The following is a 17,005-nucleotide window of genomic DNA, read 5'->3' as shown; positions in this document are numbered from 1 at the left end:
GATGAGAACCGATAAGAAAATGCCGGGGACCTATACAAAATACACAATTTCGGTTCTGCTTAACGGTTCCTAAACGCGGTAGACCCTGTATTCCACCGGGTCACCGCGGTGCTGCGTGACCCGGTGGAATACAGGGTAGGCGGACTGGCCATCTGTGTGTTCTGGAGAATCACAGAACGGCCGGTCGTTGATGGCCGGCACCGCCCTTAATTTTTTTTAAACGGCATCATGTAAGTTGCGCTGACAGGCGACAGAGGTCCACAGTTGCCCCGCAGCGAGGCTCCCCCCGCCCTCCCATAGACAGTTCACGAGCTCAGTCACTTCATAACACCAAAGATGGGTCGCGGTAAACGCTCTAAAGTGATGCTCCACTACACTAAAAAAGAAAAAGACAAGGCACAGTGTAATGCCTGTTAATAGCTTGCCACAGGCATAGCTCAGCAGTTAAAATAAAGCAAAGCTATTGTGCAATACATTTGTATTGCATGTATATTTTTTTATTTGTAAAAATGTCAGTTAAAGCTTAAAAGAATAAAGATATTTTTGTTATCTAAACGTTTGACCTCTTTCTTTTACAATTTTGGAATCGAAACGGGGAATCAATAAGAACCGGAATCGATAAGCAGAACCGGAATCGGAATCGATACCTTTCAAACGATACCCATCCCTACCTATGATGCCATTTATTTTTTTATTTCCTTCAGATCAGTTTAGATGGCTTGTTCTCTAGATATCCTGACTCCCCACACTTCAAGGAGTGTATTCTGCTGCCGAAAACTGTAAACTGTTGAGGAAAGTAAAAGCAACAGTAAAAAGTGTCGCAGGGAAATTTTCAAAAGACAGTTCAACTGGGAAGAAAAATACAAGTTATTATCACCAAAAAATACCCCACAAATGTATCTGTGTACACCTGCCGACTTTTGTACCAAATCTTCAAATGTGATATAAACTGCCTTATGAAACCCCGTGGTGAATGGGATTTATACAACTTTTAATTACAGTTGGTAACTACCCCAAAATGAAACGATGTCCTAAACTCCCCTGCACGCAAAAATGATGCGACTGATGAATGAGTCTTGCAAACACCGATGCCACGCAACATTAGTCCGGAGCACAACTGTTTACTTTTCTCAAAAAGCCTCAAATCATGATGTATTGAATAGCTTCGTAGCATCTGCAAGCATGACTGAGGATCTGGGATGAAACTGATTTCTTGTACTCAGAGGAAATGATTTTCCTTCATTTCAATGAAGTCGGGCAGTCAATGTAATTTATGACACAATTTCTAACATACTGTAATCTGTGTGTGTTTGTGTGTGTACGTGGTATGTTCATGCATTATGTCCGTGCATTAGGTCTAGTTGCTTCTGACCAGCATGTGTCAGTGAGGAAAAGCCTGTTTATAACTAATCCTGTCGACCGTGGAATTTCCCACGGGCCAGAAGATGCTCTGAGCATCACCAATGAGCTCATACTGATGTTATATGCAGTTCAGGATAGATGATGGCACTGTATGAAAAAGGGTGTCACAGGGAGTGTGATGGTTACAAACGTAAGTGGCAGTCTAAAATATATAAGCAAAGTGCAATAAAATATTGAGTAAAAGAGAGAAACGCAAATGTTTCCATGGCTTAAAGACGGGGAGTGGCAGAAAAATAGGAAAAAGTGACACACAAAATCCTCACAGCTTATCCTGCATAAGCAAAATGTAGAGTTTAAATATGTCTCTGTGTTTACAACTCCTGTCACTATTATATTGTGCTTCATAAAGCAATGATTGCAAGAATTATGCGTGGACTATTTCCTCCAGAATGCATTTCAGCTCAGGCTTTTTGAGGATTGGTGAGAAAAAGTGTGTTTTGTTTGCATAATATACAGAAAGGCAAACTGCTGTCTTTGTTGAACTGTGAGCGTGTCAGGTTTACACATAACAAAGACAAGATTTCATGTGGGGATTAAAAAGTCGGAGGTCATTTTCTTTAGTGTGCTCTTTATTCAACATTTCTATTTTATCCCAAATGTTCTCTTCATTATCTGCGGCTGCCTCTAACCGTAAGCCTCCGCATTAAGTTAATTGAGTTTACTCTGTGTCATGCATAGAAAAATGTGCTCAGACGGCTTTAAAGGTCATGTTGTTTGCTTCACTTGTTTTTGCATAATGTTGCTTTCAATTTGCTCAAATCCCTCATACAAACATCTCTACAGACAGACAGTCCATAGAAACATATAAACATGGCACATTCGAGAGAATACGCTCATGGAGGATCATGCTGTTGTTCAGTACTACATTGCTGGAAAACCTTGATTTTCCCATTAAGCCATTTGTTCTCATTTAAGTAGCCAAGTAAATGGAGGATCAATATGAAACCAGTCCTTCTATTTGAAGCCTATATTCTTTCTCCTCTTCTTTACTATAACCTAACATTCGCAATCAGTAATCTGCTTTATTTCTAAAACACAAAAAACCCTTTTTATGATCCACACTCATACATTATTGACTTGTTTTTTTTAATGACAGGAAGGCTAACGGCCCTTCCACACTACAGCTTCAAAAAAAGCTTGGAGCTGGGCGTGTCTGAAGCTCGACCAACAACCAATCACATGAATCTCCCGCCCCTGACACACAAGCAGCGGTTTGATTGGCTAGAGCAGGGGTGGCCAACCAGTCAGAGGTTAAGAGCCACATTTGTTCTATGTTACTGCAAAGATTCACATCAAACACACAGTCACTGATATTGTTTCAGTTTTTTGTTTTCTGGAGACAAGATTTCAACCACGTCACTGATGCATTTTTGTGGCATTGGGATATATATTTTTTTAAATCCTCTGGAGCAGAGAGAGGCGCTGTGGATTATTGTTATTGATTAATGCATCAGGGTTTCTTAGGGTCAAAAACACTAAACCCACAACTTAAGATGAAAGCATTTAGTTTATTTAATAAAAGAGCACATGTTCAATGTGAAAAGTGACAGTAGTTATAGATTATTTGCAATTTGGTGCTATATATATATATATATTTTTTTTTTTTAATTATATATATATATTAAATTATATATATAACACCTTGAATTTCAGGGGGGGGCGCGGGGCTCCGTTGGCGGATACTGACACCTGACACCACACATACACACATAGGGAGAGCCGGGACGAAAGTAACACGGGACGAAAGTAACACGGGACGAAAGTAACACGGGACAAAAGTAACACGGGACGAAAGTAACGGAGCGATTTTATCCGAGCCCAAACAACTTTGACCGGCCAAATTACGTCAGAATTATCAGCATTCAATACTTGTGTATTACTTGGGTGTGACCCTAGATAACAACCTGTCCTTCACTGCAAACATCGCTGCTACAACCCGCTGCTGCAGATACACGCTTTACAACATCAGGAAGATACGTCCCCAGCTGACCCAGAAATCGACGCAGGTTCTGGTCCAGGCTTTCGTCACCTCACGCCTAGACTACTGCAACTCCCTCCTGGCTGGTCTACCTGCATGTGCCATCCGACCTCTGCAGCTCATCCAGAATGCAGCGGCTCGTCTGGTCTTCAACCTTCCTACATTTTCCCACACCACTCCGCTCCTCCGCTCCCTCCACTGGCTTCCGGTAACTACTAGAATCCACTTCAAGACAATGGTACTTGCGTACCATGCTGCGAATGGATCTGGCCCTTCCTACATCCAGGACATGGTTAAACCGTACACCCCAGCACGTGCACTTCGCTCTGCATCAGCCAAACGACTCGCTGCACCCTCGCTGCGAGGGGGACCCAAGTTCCCATCAGCAAAAACACGTGGGTTTGCTATCCTGGCTCCAAAATGGTGGAATGAGCTCCCCATTGAAATCAGGACCGCAGATAGCTTACACACCTTCCGGCGCAGACTGAAAACTCATCTCTTTCGACTCCACTTAGAGCGATAGAATGACTAACAAAGAACTGCTAACAGAGCACTTATATACTAACAAAGGACTGGCTTATCTAAAGCCAGTTGAGTAGCACTTGAAACGATTGGCTCTTTGAAACCTGATGTTCTTATATGATTCTGTTTTCTTCAAGGTTGTGTCTTCCTGGTCGAATGCACTTATTGTAAGTCGCTTTGGATAAAAGCGTCAGCTAAATGCAATGTAATGTAATGTACTTAACAGACCTACTAAATATCAGGTTTAACTGTCAGGAGTAGCTAGTGTTGTCTAGTGCTGGGGGGAAACGATTATTTCGAAAACGATTAATCGGGCGATTATTTGATCGATTAGTCGACTAATCTAACGATTATTTTTCTGTTGTTCAATTCATAAAAAACGTAATGTAAAAAAAACGTAATGTAAACATCTTTTTTTCACGATACTGTGTCTCAGGGGATCTTAATATTTAACAGACTATTAATGTGTTATACCAGATTAACGGAAATAATCTCAGCTAACTGACGATACAAACCATGTTTACCAAAACAAAACACAAGTCTCATAAGAAGCATCTAAATGACCCATGAGCGACAACGGACATTGGCACAGAACTCAAGATAAAAGTACCCTTATTACTTATCGTAGCTGCACATACAAGATATCCGATTAAAGCTGAGACTCCACAGATTATGTAGCTATATAGTATCATCGCTGAGTGATCCGGACTCGCGACTCGGGAAGCAAACACAGACATCACAACACGTACCTTTACAGAGCTTCTAGGGAGATCGTCTCACCACCGTAGCTGTCAATCTGATCAAAAGACGTGTTCAATGGCATTAAAACGAGAAAGAACGCGGCTGAATCGGTTAATCCATAGGTTTTTAACGTCTATGTATAAAAAAAATATTGACTTTATAATCCATAATTCCATTTTTATGTAAAAATCGGAGAGCAAATGCTAACTGCTAATGGTAGCCACCACAGCTAGCTGCCGCTTTAAATGTTCCAACATAGCCGTTGTGCTTGTGTGATATGCCAACTCCATTTGGCAAAGACTGCAAATGACAATATCTTTGCGTTTTGGACTAACTTTAAAATATTCCCATGCTTTTGAAGACCTAGGGCGAGATGTTTTCGTTTGAGGGCTTCGTGCGCAATCCTGTGAGGAGGAGTTGGTAGCCGTTTCAGTCTCCATTGTGTTTGAAGTGCGATTGCGAACGGCTTGTTGCTTTGTTTACACACCCACGTGTGTGTAGCGACGCGTCGACGCGGAAATATGTCGTCGACGATATTTTGAAGTCGACGCGTTGCTCCAGCACTAGTGTTGTCACGATACCAACATTTTGGTTTCGATACCAAGTCAAGAATTGCGATTCCGATTCTTTTTCTTAAAAAAAGGGAAACAGTCTTAAATGTAATTGTGCTTTATTTCACACCAGAACCATAACCATAACCATAACACAAAGTTTTAAACAATGAGAACAATAAATAAAATAAATGACAAGAATTCGTATTAAATCAAATTAATACATTTCTTACAGACAGGCCTCGTGGTGTCCGTAGGCTTGCCTTCACTGTCAGAGATATAGCTGAAATACATCAAAATGTCGCTTCTGGCGTCTTTTTTGTCAACAAGCCGAGGCGCAGCGGCAGTTGCACTCCCACTTGCAGCCATGCTTCTAGCTTTCTCACATGCTCTGGCAGCTAGCGCGTGCACGAGAGAGGGGAGGGACTTAGAGCGTGCTTGAGAGGGAAGGACTGCAGGCACCTACGGCTGCATTGCAGGGAGTGGAAGCAGAGCGCTGAACACACACGGCTCTTATTAAAACGGCGCGTTCTCATCGGAGTACTTTCCCCCGTCATTCTTAAAGTACCGATACTAATGAAACGGAGGAATCGTAACGTTTTTAACGGCAGGGTATCGCGGTATACCTTTCAAGTATCGGTACACCGTGCAACACTAGTCAGGAGTCAGTGTCTCTCCCCCAAACTCACACATACAATTCGATATGAACTGAAGAGCCGCATGAAACTAGGCAAAGAGCCGCATGCGGCTCGAGAGCCGCGGGTTGGCCACCCCTGGGCTAGAGCTTGTACTGGCATATGATTTGATTGGCTGACGCTTCCATCGAAAGCTTCAGAAGCTTCAAAAGTTAAACATTGCTCAACTTTTGCAGCCTAAAACGCCAGGAAAGCTCCGCTCTGCTTCCCACAATGCAGTTCGGCGAAAAGTGACGTCACCCCATTTAAAGTGAATGGGCAGAAGCGTTGGAAACCGCTGTCGAAGCTGTAGTGTGGACAGGCCGTTACGGCTCCTACACACGGCGGCGTGCGTTGCCGCTTGGCGGTGGGCGTGTCTTGAGCTTGGGGAGTCAACGCGAGCAGCCCGACCAACAACCAACCACATGAATGTCCCGCCCCGGACATACAAAGCAAAGCGTTCATGCTACATCCATGCCGGCTAAATATACTGTCTATGCTTGCTAGCTGTCCATTCAAACGAAATACAATGGATATAAACTCCCCAAACAAGCGAAAACCTACCAGTTTCGTCCCACTGCCTCTGCCACCTCCCCCCATGCCTGGCTCCTCCGGTTTGTATCCCTGTATGTAAAGAGGGACTGGTCATATAGTACCGGGTGATTCCCTACCGCCACGATCATTTTCTCCTCCTTTTGTTGACATATGGGAAATAACTGCGGTCTGGCTCTCCCAACATACACCCGGTTTGATTGGCTACTGCTTGTACTGTCAGATTTACATACGAGGGATTTGATTGGCTGACGCCTCCGTCGAGGCGGAAAAAGTAGAACATTGCTCTACTTTTGCAGCGAGCACCTCGAGAGAAGCTTCGCTTTGCTCCCACAATGCAGTTCGGCGAATCGTGACGTCACCCCATTCAAAGTGAATGGGCAGAAGCGTTGAAGCGGCAACGCACGCCGCCGTGTGTAGGGGCCGTTAGAGAGAAAAGATTATTGTCATTACTGGCATCATTTTCCGGTATAATCATAACATGTGTTACATGTAGGTTTATGGACTGTGTTGGGGTTGCATGGAAAATGGCTTCATCATTAAAAGAAATTAGAGGAAATGTTGTGTGATGTTGTTGTTTGCTTATTAGTGCTTATTATGGAGCTGTCCAATTAAGATGTATCATAAAAGAGGTCAAACTGACTCACACAGACGCTGCAGAAATGTTGCTTTGCTGTTGGAGTTTAGATGGAGAGGACGGTATGTTGATCACCTGGGTAGCAGACAGAAGGTATTTTGAAACGACCTTTAAGTAGGCCAAAGGGAACCAAACTCAATTTGTATTGTTTTGTTTCTTTGGGTTTTAAAGGCTACATAAGTTGCAACCAAATACACAAACTGTCTATTGTGCATGGGTTTAGGAATCAACACAAAAAGGTGTTATACTCACAACTTGGGATTTCACAAGAATGAATGTTTCTGTACCAACCCGAAGCTAAACCGTGGCAAAACGTGATGACACAACAGTACCACAGGGCTCGAGAATAACGCTGTCCTGGAGGAAATAGAAAATGTGTGTGGGAAGAATCTCTATTTAGTAAGATTTGAACATTTAGTAGAATTGAATTATAAAGCTATCATGATGTGTATAAATATACTTTTGTAAAAAAAGATATACTTAGTAAATACAGTAGTTTTCACAGCAACATAATATAGATTTAAGTGATATTTTTGAGCAATCAAACGGTAATAAAGTGTATGTTAAAGTGGATTTATTTTTTTACCGTGGTGTTCGATTGGGTATTGAGAAAAAAATGTGTGGAATTTTCTTGGTTTCGATATCGTCTTCTTAATTGATGGTATTGTGACATCTCTACTCCCATGGCACCAGCACACATCCTCACATGCTGTTTCCACACTGACACGGAGTCAGCTGTTATCCTAAACTTTCTAAAATGCTCTAAGATCCCCCAGCGTGCCAGCTCAAATCCTGCCTCAGCTGACTTATTGACCTTAGTGCCAACAGGAGTTTGATTCTAGTGGACGCTTTACCTCTGATTTGTTTTGACATGATTTTGTTCCCCTCCTTTTCTCTCTGCCTCATTTAGATTTACCATCCGTTCTTTCTGCCTGTCTCTCTCTCGCGCTCTGTTACATCCTTTTCCAACGTAGTAAAAACATCTCCACCAACCGGAGGGGGTTTTCTTTCGAAGGGATTAGATGCTTAAACTGTCAGAGGGAAGAGGATGCTGGATGTAAGGGATGCTGGGGGTGAAGGGGTGGAAACTGCCTCTAGGTTCTGATCCTGAGTCTGCAGGTGTCTGTTTAAGCAGGAGGAAAAGCTCTGCCTCGTGCTGTTAGAGAGGTGAAGAGAGGCAGCTGCCCTCCAGGCCCTGGAAATCAGAAACAGCTTTTAAATGTCAGACCTCCATGCCCTGGCTTTGCTTTTTAATCCAAAATGAATCATAAAAAGGTTATGTAGAAATACCACAGAGTGAAGAACTGCTGTACCAGTGTGTTGGCCGACATAAGATGACTCTGCCTGAGCAGCAGAACTGTAATTCCCCTTTGTTTTAATAGTAAGATGCATTGAAATTCAATTGGACCCAAACTGCCTCTTTAGTCCGAGCTTAATGAGGCGTCACAGCCCAGTGGCTTCAGCTATCAGACGCTCTTTGGTTTGTGCTACTGAGATGTTTGTGGTTTCTGTTCAATCCCTAATAGAATGTTGGTCCAATGATCCCTTTATGCACTATTACAACTCTTTACAACATTGTTCACTAGTTAATCGATCGCAGATGGCGTCGTGCTCGCGGACAGATAAACAAAAATTAAACCTAAATGGGTCGCGAAATATACTTTGGCGGACGTTAATATACCTGGGCGGCCGCCCAAGTAAAGTCTGTGTGGGAAACCCTGAATGATGTAGATTTTTTGCAGCCGATAAACAATCACTAACTGTTTCTAATGGCCAAGCAAAGGTTTTACACTCTGTATTTGAAAAAAAGAGTTCATAACGTGAAGTTAATGTGAAGGTATAAAATGCTAAGATGTGTGTAAATTGAATTGGCATCACTATTTTTTAAACGCCTCTATTGTTTTCTTTGACAAAGTACATAAAAAACGTGTATAGCAAATGACTGTCTTCCTCTGAAACTATGAAAATTATCCAACCGGCAGATGTAGAAATGTAGCAGTAGTTTTTTTTAATGCTAGTATTTCCCCCCCCCGCATATGTAGAGACTTCCTCAGTCCAAAATATGATCTTTAGTAATTGTCACGTCTTATCCTCCCCACCATCGCTCTCTCCTCATCAGAGACTCCTGTTGGCTCTGATTGTTTGCAAGGGCATCTGAAATCAATAAAAGTTAGAACAGCGTCTCTTATTACTTATTACGTTTCCACAACTTGACAGCAGCTCGCCCGATAAGACACACACACACACACACCTCAAGGTCTCCTTCATGTTTGAGCGACCACAGAAATGATGTGCTGATGACACCTAAACAGATTGTGTAATTACTTTTGCCCTGGTGGCCCTGGCCTGCAGCAGAGAATTCTGAGTCCTAAAGCACGTTATTATATCCAGAATGTTCCTGGTTGGTGCGTGTTTGGGTCAAAGATTGCAGGTGGAGCTGGGAGCGTAGCCTTTCCTCACTCTGTGACCCATCCTGGCCTCATTTGTTATTTTGAAAGCCGGAAGCCAAAGGACACCTTTTTGTTATCTGGGGACTACATGTTTAACATCATGCCATGTAAATGCATTCCACTGACAAGGTGGTACATTCAGGGAACCCTCAGGGGAGTTTGGACTCTATGGCTAAAATGATTAATGTTGACATGCTTAAATAAACTCGTTTCTAATTTGCTCTTATTGTTCCTTCAGGCTTAGGGCACTTCGGGACAAAAATACTGCATGTTGTCCTCACCTGCTAAAGAGAAGAGAAAGGGAAGAAGTAAAAGACTGAAAAGGTAAATAATGGCTCTTAATGCTGTCCTTTTTAGTATTGATAGAAGGCTTTTTAAACAACAGGTCAGACTTGTTTTTAATAAGTGTCATATCAACTGTAGTTACTGAGCAATGAGTCCTATGACATGGACAGCTAATCATTGCACTGCTGCTGTTCTCTTAAGAAGACAACTTTATTGTAATTGTGTAGCAAAATTCAAATGTTGTGGTCTCCTAAGAGTGAGCAGGTGGTATTAGTGGCAAAATCCCACCTGAGGAGAGAAATGAGAAATAGATGGCTGCAAACAGTTTCATATCAAACAGTTTGTCACATGTTGGAAATGTGATTTATCAGAAACCCAAAACTGATAGAAAGCAGCCTTTTGCCTACAGCTGCAAAGTCAAGGTGCATACTGCCACCTACTGTACGCTTTATGATGTTTAAATTTGATGTAAACAATTCCAATATGATTTAATGGAAGTTTATTAGAGTAGTCAATGCAAGCATTCAACATTGTATTTTTCGTAAAAGTAAAGCGTTATTACTGCAACAAAAATATAATGTTGACAACTTGTAGGTAATATTTTAATGTTATAGCTGTTCCCAGTTTTGTTGAAGTTATACATTTTTGTATCATGCTGTTGTGTTAGTAAAACCCACAAAATAATTCAACAGCTTATATGTTTAATCTGTTAAATTGAAGTTTAAAGTGTTCATAGATTCACATTTCACAATTAAATACACGATGTACAAACCTCTGATATCACAAATGTGAAGCCAATCATGTTCCAGTATTATGGAGCTATTATGGAGACAAATTCAGCATAGGTTTTACAAGTACACAACTTTTTTTTACAACTACAACACTTTTTTACAAGTACAAAACTCTTTCTTCTCACGGCGGAATATTACTGCCAAAAGTCACGTGAGTGGCTGGCACATGCTCCACGGCAGCAGGGGGTGCTACTGAGTCCATTGGGGAAGGCGGGAGCCTCCCGCCGGGAGGTTGAGCAGAGCATGGAACAGTCCTTGCCAGCCTGATGACAGCGGTGTTCTCATTCATAACACTCCGTTCGATGTCTCACTATGGGATGCGGCAGAAAAACGTATATTGACGAAACCTTTTTTAATAATTTACTATAATTTAGAAAGGTTTTTATGAGAAATCCTTTCAAAAGTAAACTTATCTTTCATTTTATATTTCAATTTGAAATGTTTGCACACAACATTATTAATTTATACATTTTTATAAAAAAATTAAATTATAGTAAGTCACGTAAGTATATGTACAACATGGAAAAGTAAATAAAATAAGTTTAATAGGATGTGGATTTATTTTCTCTCACCTTGTAATTATACAATCAAACAATCTATAATTTAGCTCTGACCTTCCCAAAAACATTTAGTTGAATTGGACACATTTTACAAAGCTCTATCGACAGACATGCAATGACTGGGACTGATGGAAGAATCTGAGAGGAATGAACTAGGAGCAGACAAATAATCATAAAAGACAGCATTGTCATAAGAGGCCAACAAGAGTCACATGGGTTTGTTACTTTGCTGAAGGATATTTGTGACCAGCTATCCAGGCCAGGCTCTAAAGACTTTCCAATAGGGCTGTGCAATTAATCGTATTTTAATCGCGATTACGATTATGGCTTGCGACGATTATGAAAACAGCATAATTGACAAAATACGATTATTTTGCTGGGTGCGCTTTCGCCGCTCCCTAAAAGCCCACTCGGCCACGTGGGAGTGACATGTTTTGTGAGTGTTCAGCACGAGCGAAGATGTCAGAACAAGAGCAGCAACTCCTTAAAAAGAAGGGTAAAACTATTTCCACTATTTGGAAGTAATTTGGCTTTCAGGAGTCTGACGTGGAGCAAAACAAAGTACAGTGCAGGATTTGTTACCAGGTTGTGTTGGCACCACACGCTAACACAATCAATCTCTTTAATCATCTGAAATACAACCACAAAGTGCAATACGACCGGGCAATAATACAACAAAAAGCAGATGCCCGCTCGACTTCATCCACCACATCATCACAATCATCGATTCAGGACGCATTGTACAAAGCAACGGCCTACGCGACGAGCTCACAGAGATATTACAGGTGCCATTACATTTCACATCGCTAAAGATATGTGCCCAGTTAGCACTGTTAGCAACCAGGGCTTTAAGCAACTTGTCAACATGTTGGATAAGCGTTACGCGATGCCGTCTCGGTATTATTTCAGCAGGTCTGCGCTGCCTGCACTATATGACAAATGCCGTGGCGAAGTTGAGAGAGATGTGGCTTCAGCTGACTACTTTGCTACGACAACAGACCTATGGTCTAGCCCAGGGGTGCCCAACCAGTCGATCGCGAGATGTGTCTAAAAATAGAACAACAATATTCTGTTTTATCGTTAATGTCCTGTAACATAATCTTCCTGTGCCAGAATAATGCACTTGCACGCATCAAAGCTTTGTGATTGGCCGGCGTCACCCCATGTGTCGGGGCGTGGCAGAGGGTCTTCAGTACAGGTGGCTTGTCACCTGTCTGCGCTCATCTCTGAAACCAGACCATGTCAACAGGCTGGTGTTTCTTGCAAAAAATCTTTAAGAGATGACATGAGCAGCCCTACCAGCATTTGCCATGGTGGCCTAAACATTTTTATTTGGTCTTAAATTGTAGTTCAACATTTATTTCCTGTTACTTCTGGACCATGACGGTTGGCCAGCCTTCAACGTTTAACTGAGTGGAATAATGGATATGTTTTACCAACATGTTGGCTATATGTTAAGGAGTTTTCAGTAGGTTGTGACCGTGCACTGCATCATATTTGATTTAATTTATTTTGGTCTGATTTATTTTTATTTATCATATTAATAATATATGTTTAGTATGGTTTTGGAAGTGCGCTCCAACATATTTGTTGATCTTGTTTATTGGTAAAATATTATTTGTTTTAAAGTTCAATAAATGGTCAATGAATAATCGTCAAAATAATCGTGATATCAATTATTGACCCAAATAATCGTGATTATGATTTTTGCCATAATCGCACAGCCCTACTTTCCAAGGTGTAAAATGCTGCTGCTGGAGTACTGACTGGAAGTATTGCTGATATCATGTCTACCATCCTCTTAAAGTACTCTGTCCAACAATATCAGTCTCATAAGAAAGGTGTTTTAACGCTTATTCAAAATAGCAGAGAAACATGCATTATTGTACTCAGGAGGGGACATTGACAGAAGTTTACTCAAAAAGTACACAGTAAAAGTACTTCATAGTACTTGTGGGACTAGTACTGAGTCCAACAGTGTCAATCTCACGAAGAACTAATGGCACAAAAAAAAAAGTTCCCTCATCAAACTTAGCAGAAGTGGCTTGATTAGGTTCTCAAGAGGGGACTTTGACAGAGGATTAAAAAAAAAACACACACACACTAGAAGTACTTCAATGTATTGTGATAGTAGGTGTAAGAATACTGAGTCCAGCAGTCTCAATATCATTAAGAACTTATGGTAAAATTGTCTTTTTATCACTCATCAAAGATAGCAGAAAACATGCATTATACGGAGGGGACTCTGACAGAGGATTACTCACAAAGTACACAGTAAAGTACTTCCTTTTATTTCTGGTAGCAGTCAACTACTACCGAGTCCAACAGTGTCAGTTTTATTCAGAACTTATGATACAAAATATTTGTATCACTCATTGAATATAGCAGGAAAGAAAATTAAGAGCAGCTGATTGACCGAGTGCAGAATCGCTGTAGGCTACAGTTTAAATCTCCTTACAATGTTGTCCATTTTAGACAAAGGCTTATTATATTTACAGCCCTTATAACATTCATTTTCTGGGCTCAATATGTGTCTTGGCTGTTTTCGTTGTGATCGCTAAATTCACCTTGTTTATTATCACTATAACACTGACCCAGATCGCTGGATCACTAGAATCACCGCTGTCATCAGGCTGGCAAGGGCTGTTCCATGCTCTGCTCAACCTCCCGGTGGGAGGCTCCCGCCTTCCCCAATGGATTCAGTAGCGCCCCCTGCTGCCGTGGAGCATGTGCCAGCCATGGCGGAATGTGACTTTTGGCAGTAATATTCCGCCGTGAGAAGAAAAAGTTTTGTAGTTGTAAAAACAAGATTTGTACTTGTAAAAAAAAGTGTTGTAGTTGTAAAAAAAATGTGTGTACTTGTAAAACATATGCTGAATTTGTCTCTGAAACATGATTTATTAGAAAAAGATTATGTGTTTGTTTGATAGATACGTTTTTTCTTTGCAAAACTAAATGCATTAGTTTGTAGATAGTGTTTTGTATTTGCAAACCACATTGTGTTTGTTAGTGAATCATGAGGCATTTGTAAAACCTGTTTAGTTTGTTTGTGGAGTTATGGCAGGAAATTAGCTCCATAAAGTATGCATTCATCTTGTTAAATTAACACATTTTGCCTATTTCTTTTTAAACAAAAAACTTAAACTTAACTTGTCTGGAGAAGTTTTTTAGACTTGTAATGCAAACCGCTTTTACAAGTCTAAATGCAAACCGCTTTTACACCTGGGATCCACCAGGTAGGCTAGGTTTAAGTCGCTCAGTGAAGGATTAGTCGGGTGAGGATTTGCCATAAAAGGTAGACTTCTTTCACGCATCAAATCTTGTTCACAAAGCATGCCGGCCTCTGAGGGATGTTGCTCCGTCCTGACAGTTTATTGAGCTGGGAAACACATGTCTCCTGTCTCTGTATTTCCCTCCAGGCATTATACTCTGACGAGACCTCTCTGGTGACTTCACTGCGTTCATTTTTCTGTTGTAACTAGCATCAAACGCACACAAATTGCAACAAGGAAACATTTATGACAAGTGCCATATTTATGTCAATCATGCAATACAAAAGTCACATGCATACATGTAAAGTAAAAGTGTTATAAGAAAAGTTATTCCTGGTGTGAAATCCACAGCCTTTGTTCTGTGGGAAATGGCTTTGTGGGTTTAGTTAAGCTAATCAAGGCTTCAGCAGTCTGAGACGGGTGTTTAATGAGACTCCTCTAAGCTACAGTTCATTTTAGTACAAAATGCTCTTTCCCGTGCTGAGCTTCATGGAAAGATAGTCAATTGTACCTGTATTTTAAACTGTATTGTCTAGGCAATGCAAGTTTATTTAAATAGCACATTTGCATGAAAGGGAAGGTGTTATGGAAATCTAAGACCTAGTCAATACTGTGGAGATATACAATTAGAATGATCAATCAATAAACTGGTGAAACAAACGGTTGTCTTTCTGGTTCTTTATTCGAGGCGCCTCGAAGGCACAGTCTCACAGAGTATAGGATAGTCTGCAGGAGTGTGCGCAATAGTCACAGAATAGCAAAGCTTATATACAAGATAGGGCGGGCAGACAGTTGTATGTGTAGCTGTCGAAAGTATAACGGTTATCAGCATATGGAAGTTCAAACTTAGTGTGAAGAGGAGTGTTATGACCGACTCGTAGGCCACAACGGAAAGATGACAAGACGTACACGAGTTCCCAAAAACCACGGCACATTTATTGCGGTTGTTCAGTATAAAGTACAAGATGGATGGACGAGGGGAGAGGATCGCCGTGTTACTCCTCCTGCGGCCGGCTTGGAGAGAGTCAGGCCCGCCCTGTGACTCCGGGCAGCTGGGCTTAATAGCACCTCGGCTCCGGCCAGGTGTCCGCGATCGCGCTGATTGCTCTCTTCAGCTCCACCCCACCGTAAGACCTGTAACACACCTGCACACAGGCTCTGGGGCCGTCACAGCCCCCCCCCATAAAATCAGGGTCCCCATCGGAACCCTGGTACCTACACACAAACGAAAACACCCCACAAAGAACATGGTGCCCACAACAACGAAGAAAAAAAACATACAAGTCACTGACTAGTTCAGCTAACTATAACACGTTACATTTTTCTTCCCTTTTTTTTTCTTTCTTTCCCGCCATGCTCCGGAACCTGGAAGACACCCCGACCTGGTAAACCGGTTCGCCAGCAAAATACGCGACACTCTCCTAAAGCGAATACCCATGAGCACGACCTCTCACCTCACCACCACGAAGAACACTCCCTTAGACCCTCCAGAGACGCATCAGGATGCTGTTCCTCCACCAGCTCAGCGTGAGAAACCGACCAGGGAATCTCGAGACACGTCACCCCATGCTGCGGTGAGGCCTCATCGATTTCAGCTGTGCTCATGACCTCTGTCTGCCCACGTTTCATTCCCCGTGTCACAGCGCATGCATTAAACACGTCAGGGTGCTCAGTTTCGCTCTTGTTTGGCTTAATACTAACCAGGGGCACTGGCGCCATAATAGCAGGAGGTGCCCCATCAGCCCACACACGACTACCTGCAATGTCGTTACCCAGTATCATCGTGACCCAGTATCATCGTGACCCCATCTATGGGCAGAGCGGGCCACACGCCAACCGCTACTTCACGCTGAAACAGATCCGAACACAGCATCATTTTATGGATAGGCACCTGAAGAGCATTTAATCCGATTCCAAGTGTCGGAATGAACAACCCCATGTATGTGTCCTCTAAAAATGGTAAGGCAGATGCCAAAATGAACGAATCAAATGATCCAGTGTCTCGTAATATTTTCACCCGCACCTTCTCATCGTTCCCCACCAGAGAAACAAAACCTTCAGTCATGAAAGGCAAATAAGACTGTAGTTCTGGGCTAGACCCCTTTGGTTTCAACTCACCGTCTAAACACCCAGTCACCTGCTCAGCGACAGGTGCCACGAACATTGCTGGCCTGGGACTACCACTAGTCCCTTCCTGCTCAGCTTTAGCCCTAAATGCATTGCAGTCTTCTCTCCAGTGCCCTCGCTCATGACAGTAATGACACACATTGTCAGGCTCACGTGCTCCACGTACATACCCACTGTCCTGCCCAGCAGGTCTCACTGGACGACCAGACCTCGCTCCCATACCCAAGGAATTTCCACCGTGACTGCCTTGTATGGCAGCACCTCCACCAACGTGTGTCAGAACATAGTCATCTGCTAACGCAGCAGCTTCAGCAGCTGTCCTGACTGCATGCTCACTGATATACACTGCAATGTGCTCCGGTACAGAATTTTTTAATTGCTCGAAAATAACGAGATCCCTCAACGCCCCGTGAGAATCAACGTCAGTTGCCGCACACCAGAGA

At 42.3% G+C, this 17,005-nt stretch overlaps 1 protein-coding gene across 1 annotated transcript in view; it reads left to right on the top strand.

The window, feature by feature from the left end:
• Positions 1-17,005, top strand: part of pmt (phosphoethanolamine methyltransferase) — a 69,980-nt gene that overhangs the window by 16,142 nt on the left and 36,833 nt on the right. Inside the window, exon 2 of the mRNA XM_034093670.2 lies at positions 9,766-9,851. Coding sequence (XP_033949561.1) covers positions 9,796-9,851 — 56 coding nt within the window. The 5' untranslated portion in view covers positions 9,766-9,795. The remainder of the gene's footprint in view (positions 1-9,765; positions 9,852-17,005) is intronic.

This window comes from Pseudochaenichthys georgianus, chromosome 10 (genome assembly GCF_902827115.2).
Source record: "Pseudochaenichthys georgianus chromosome 10, fPseGeo1.2, whole genome shotgun sequence".
Taxonomy (NCBI): domain Eukaryota; kingdom Metazoa; phylum Chordata; class Actinopteri; order Perciformes; family Channichthyidae; genus Pseudochaenichthys; species Pseudochaenichthys georgianus.
The sequence above is the reverse complement of the archived record's forward strand: the minus strand, read 5'-3'. Positions and strand labels throughout refer to the sequence as shown.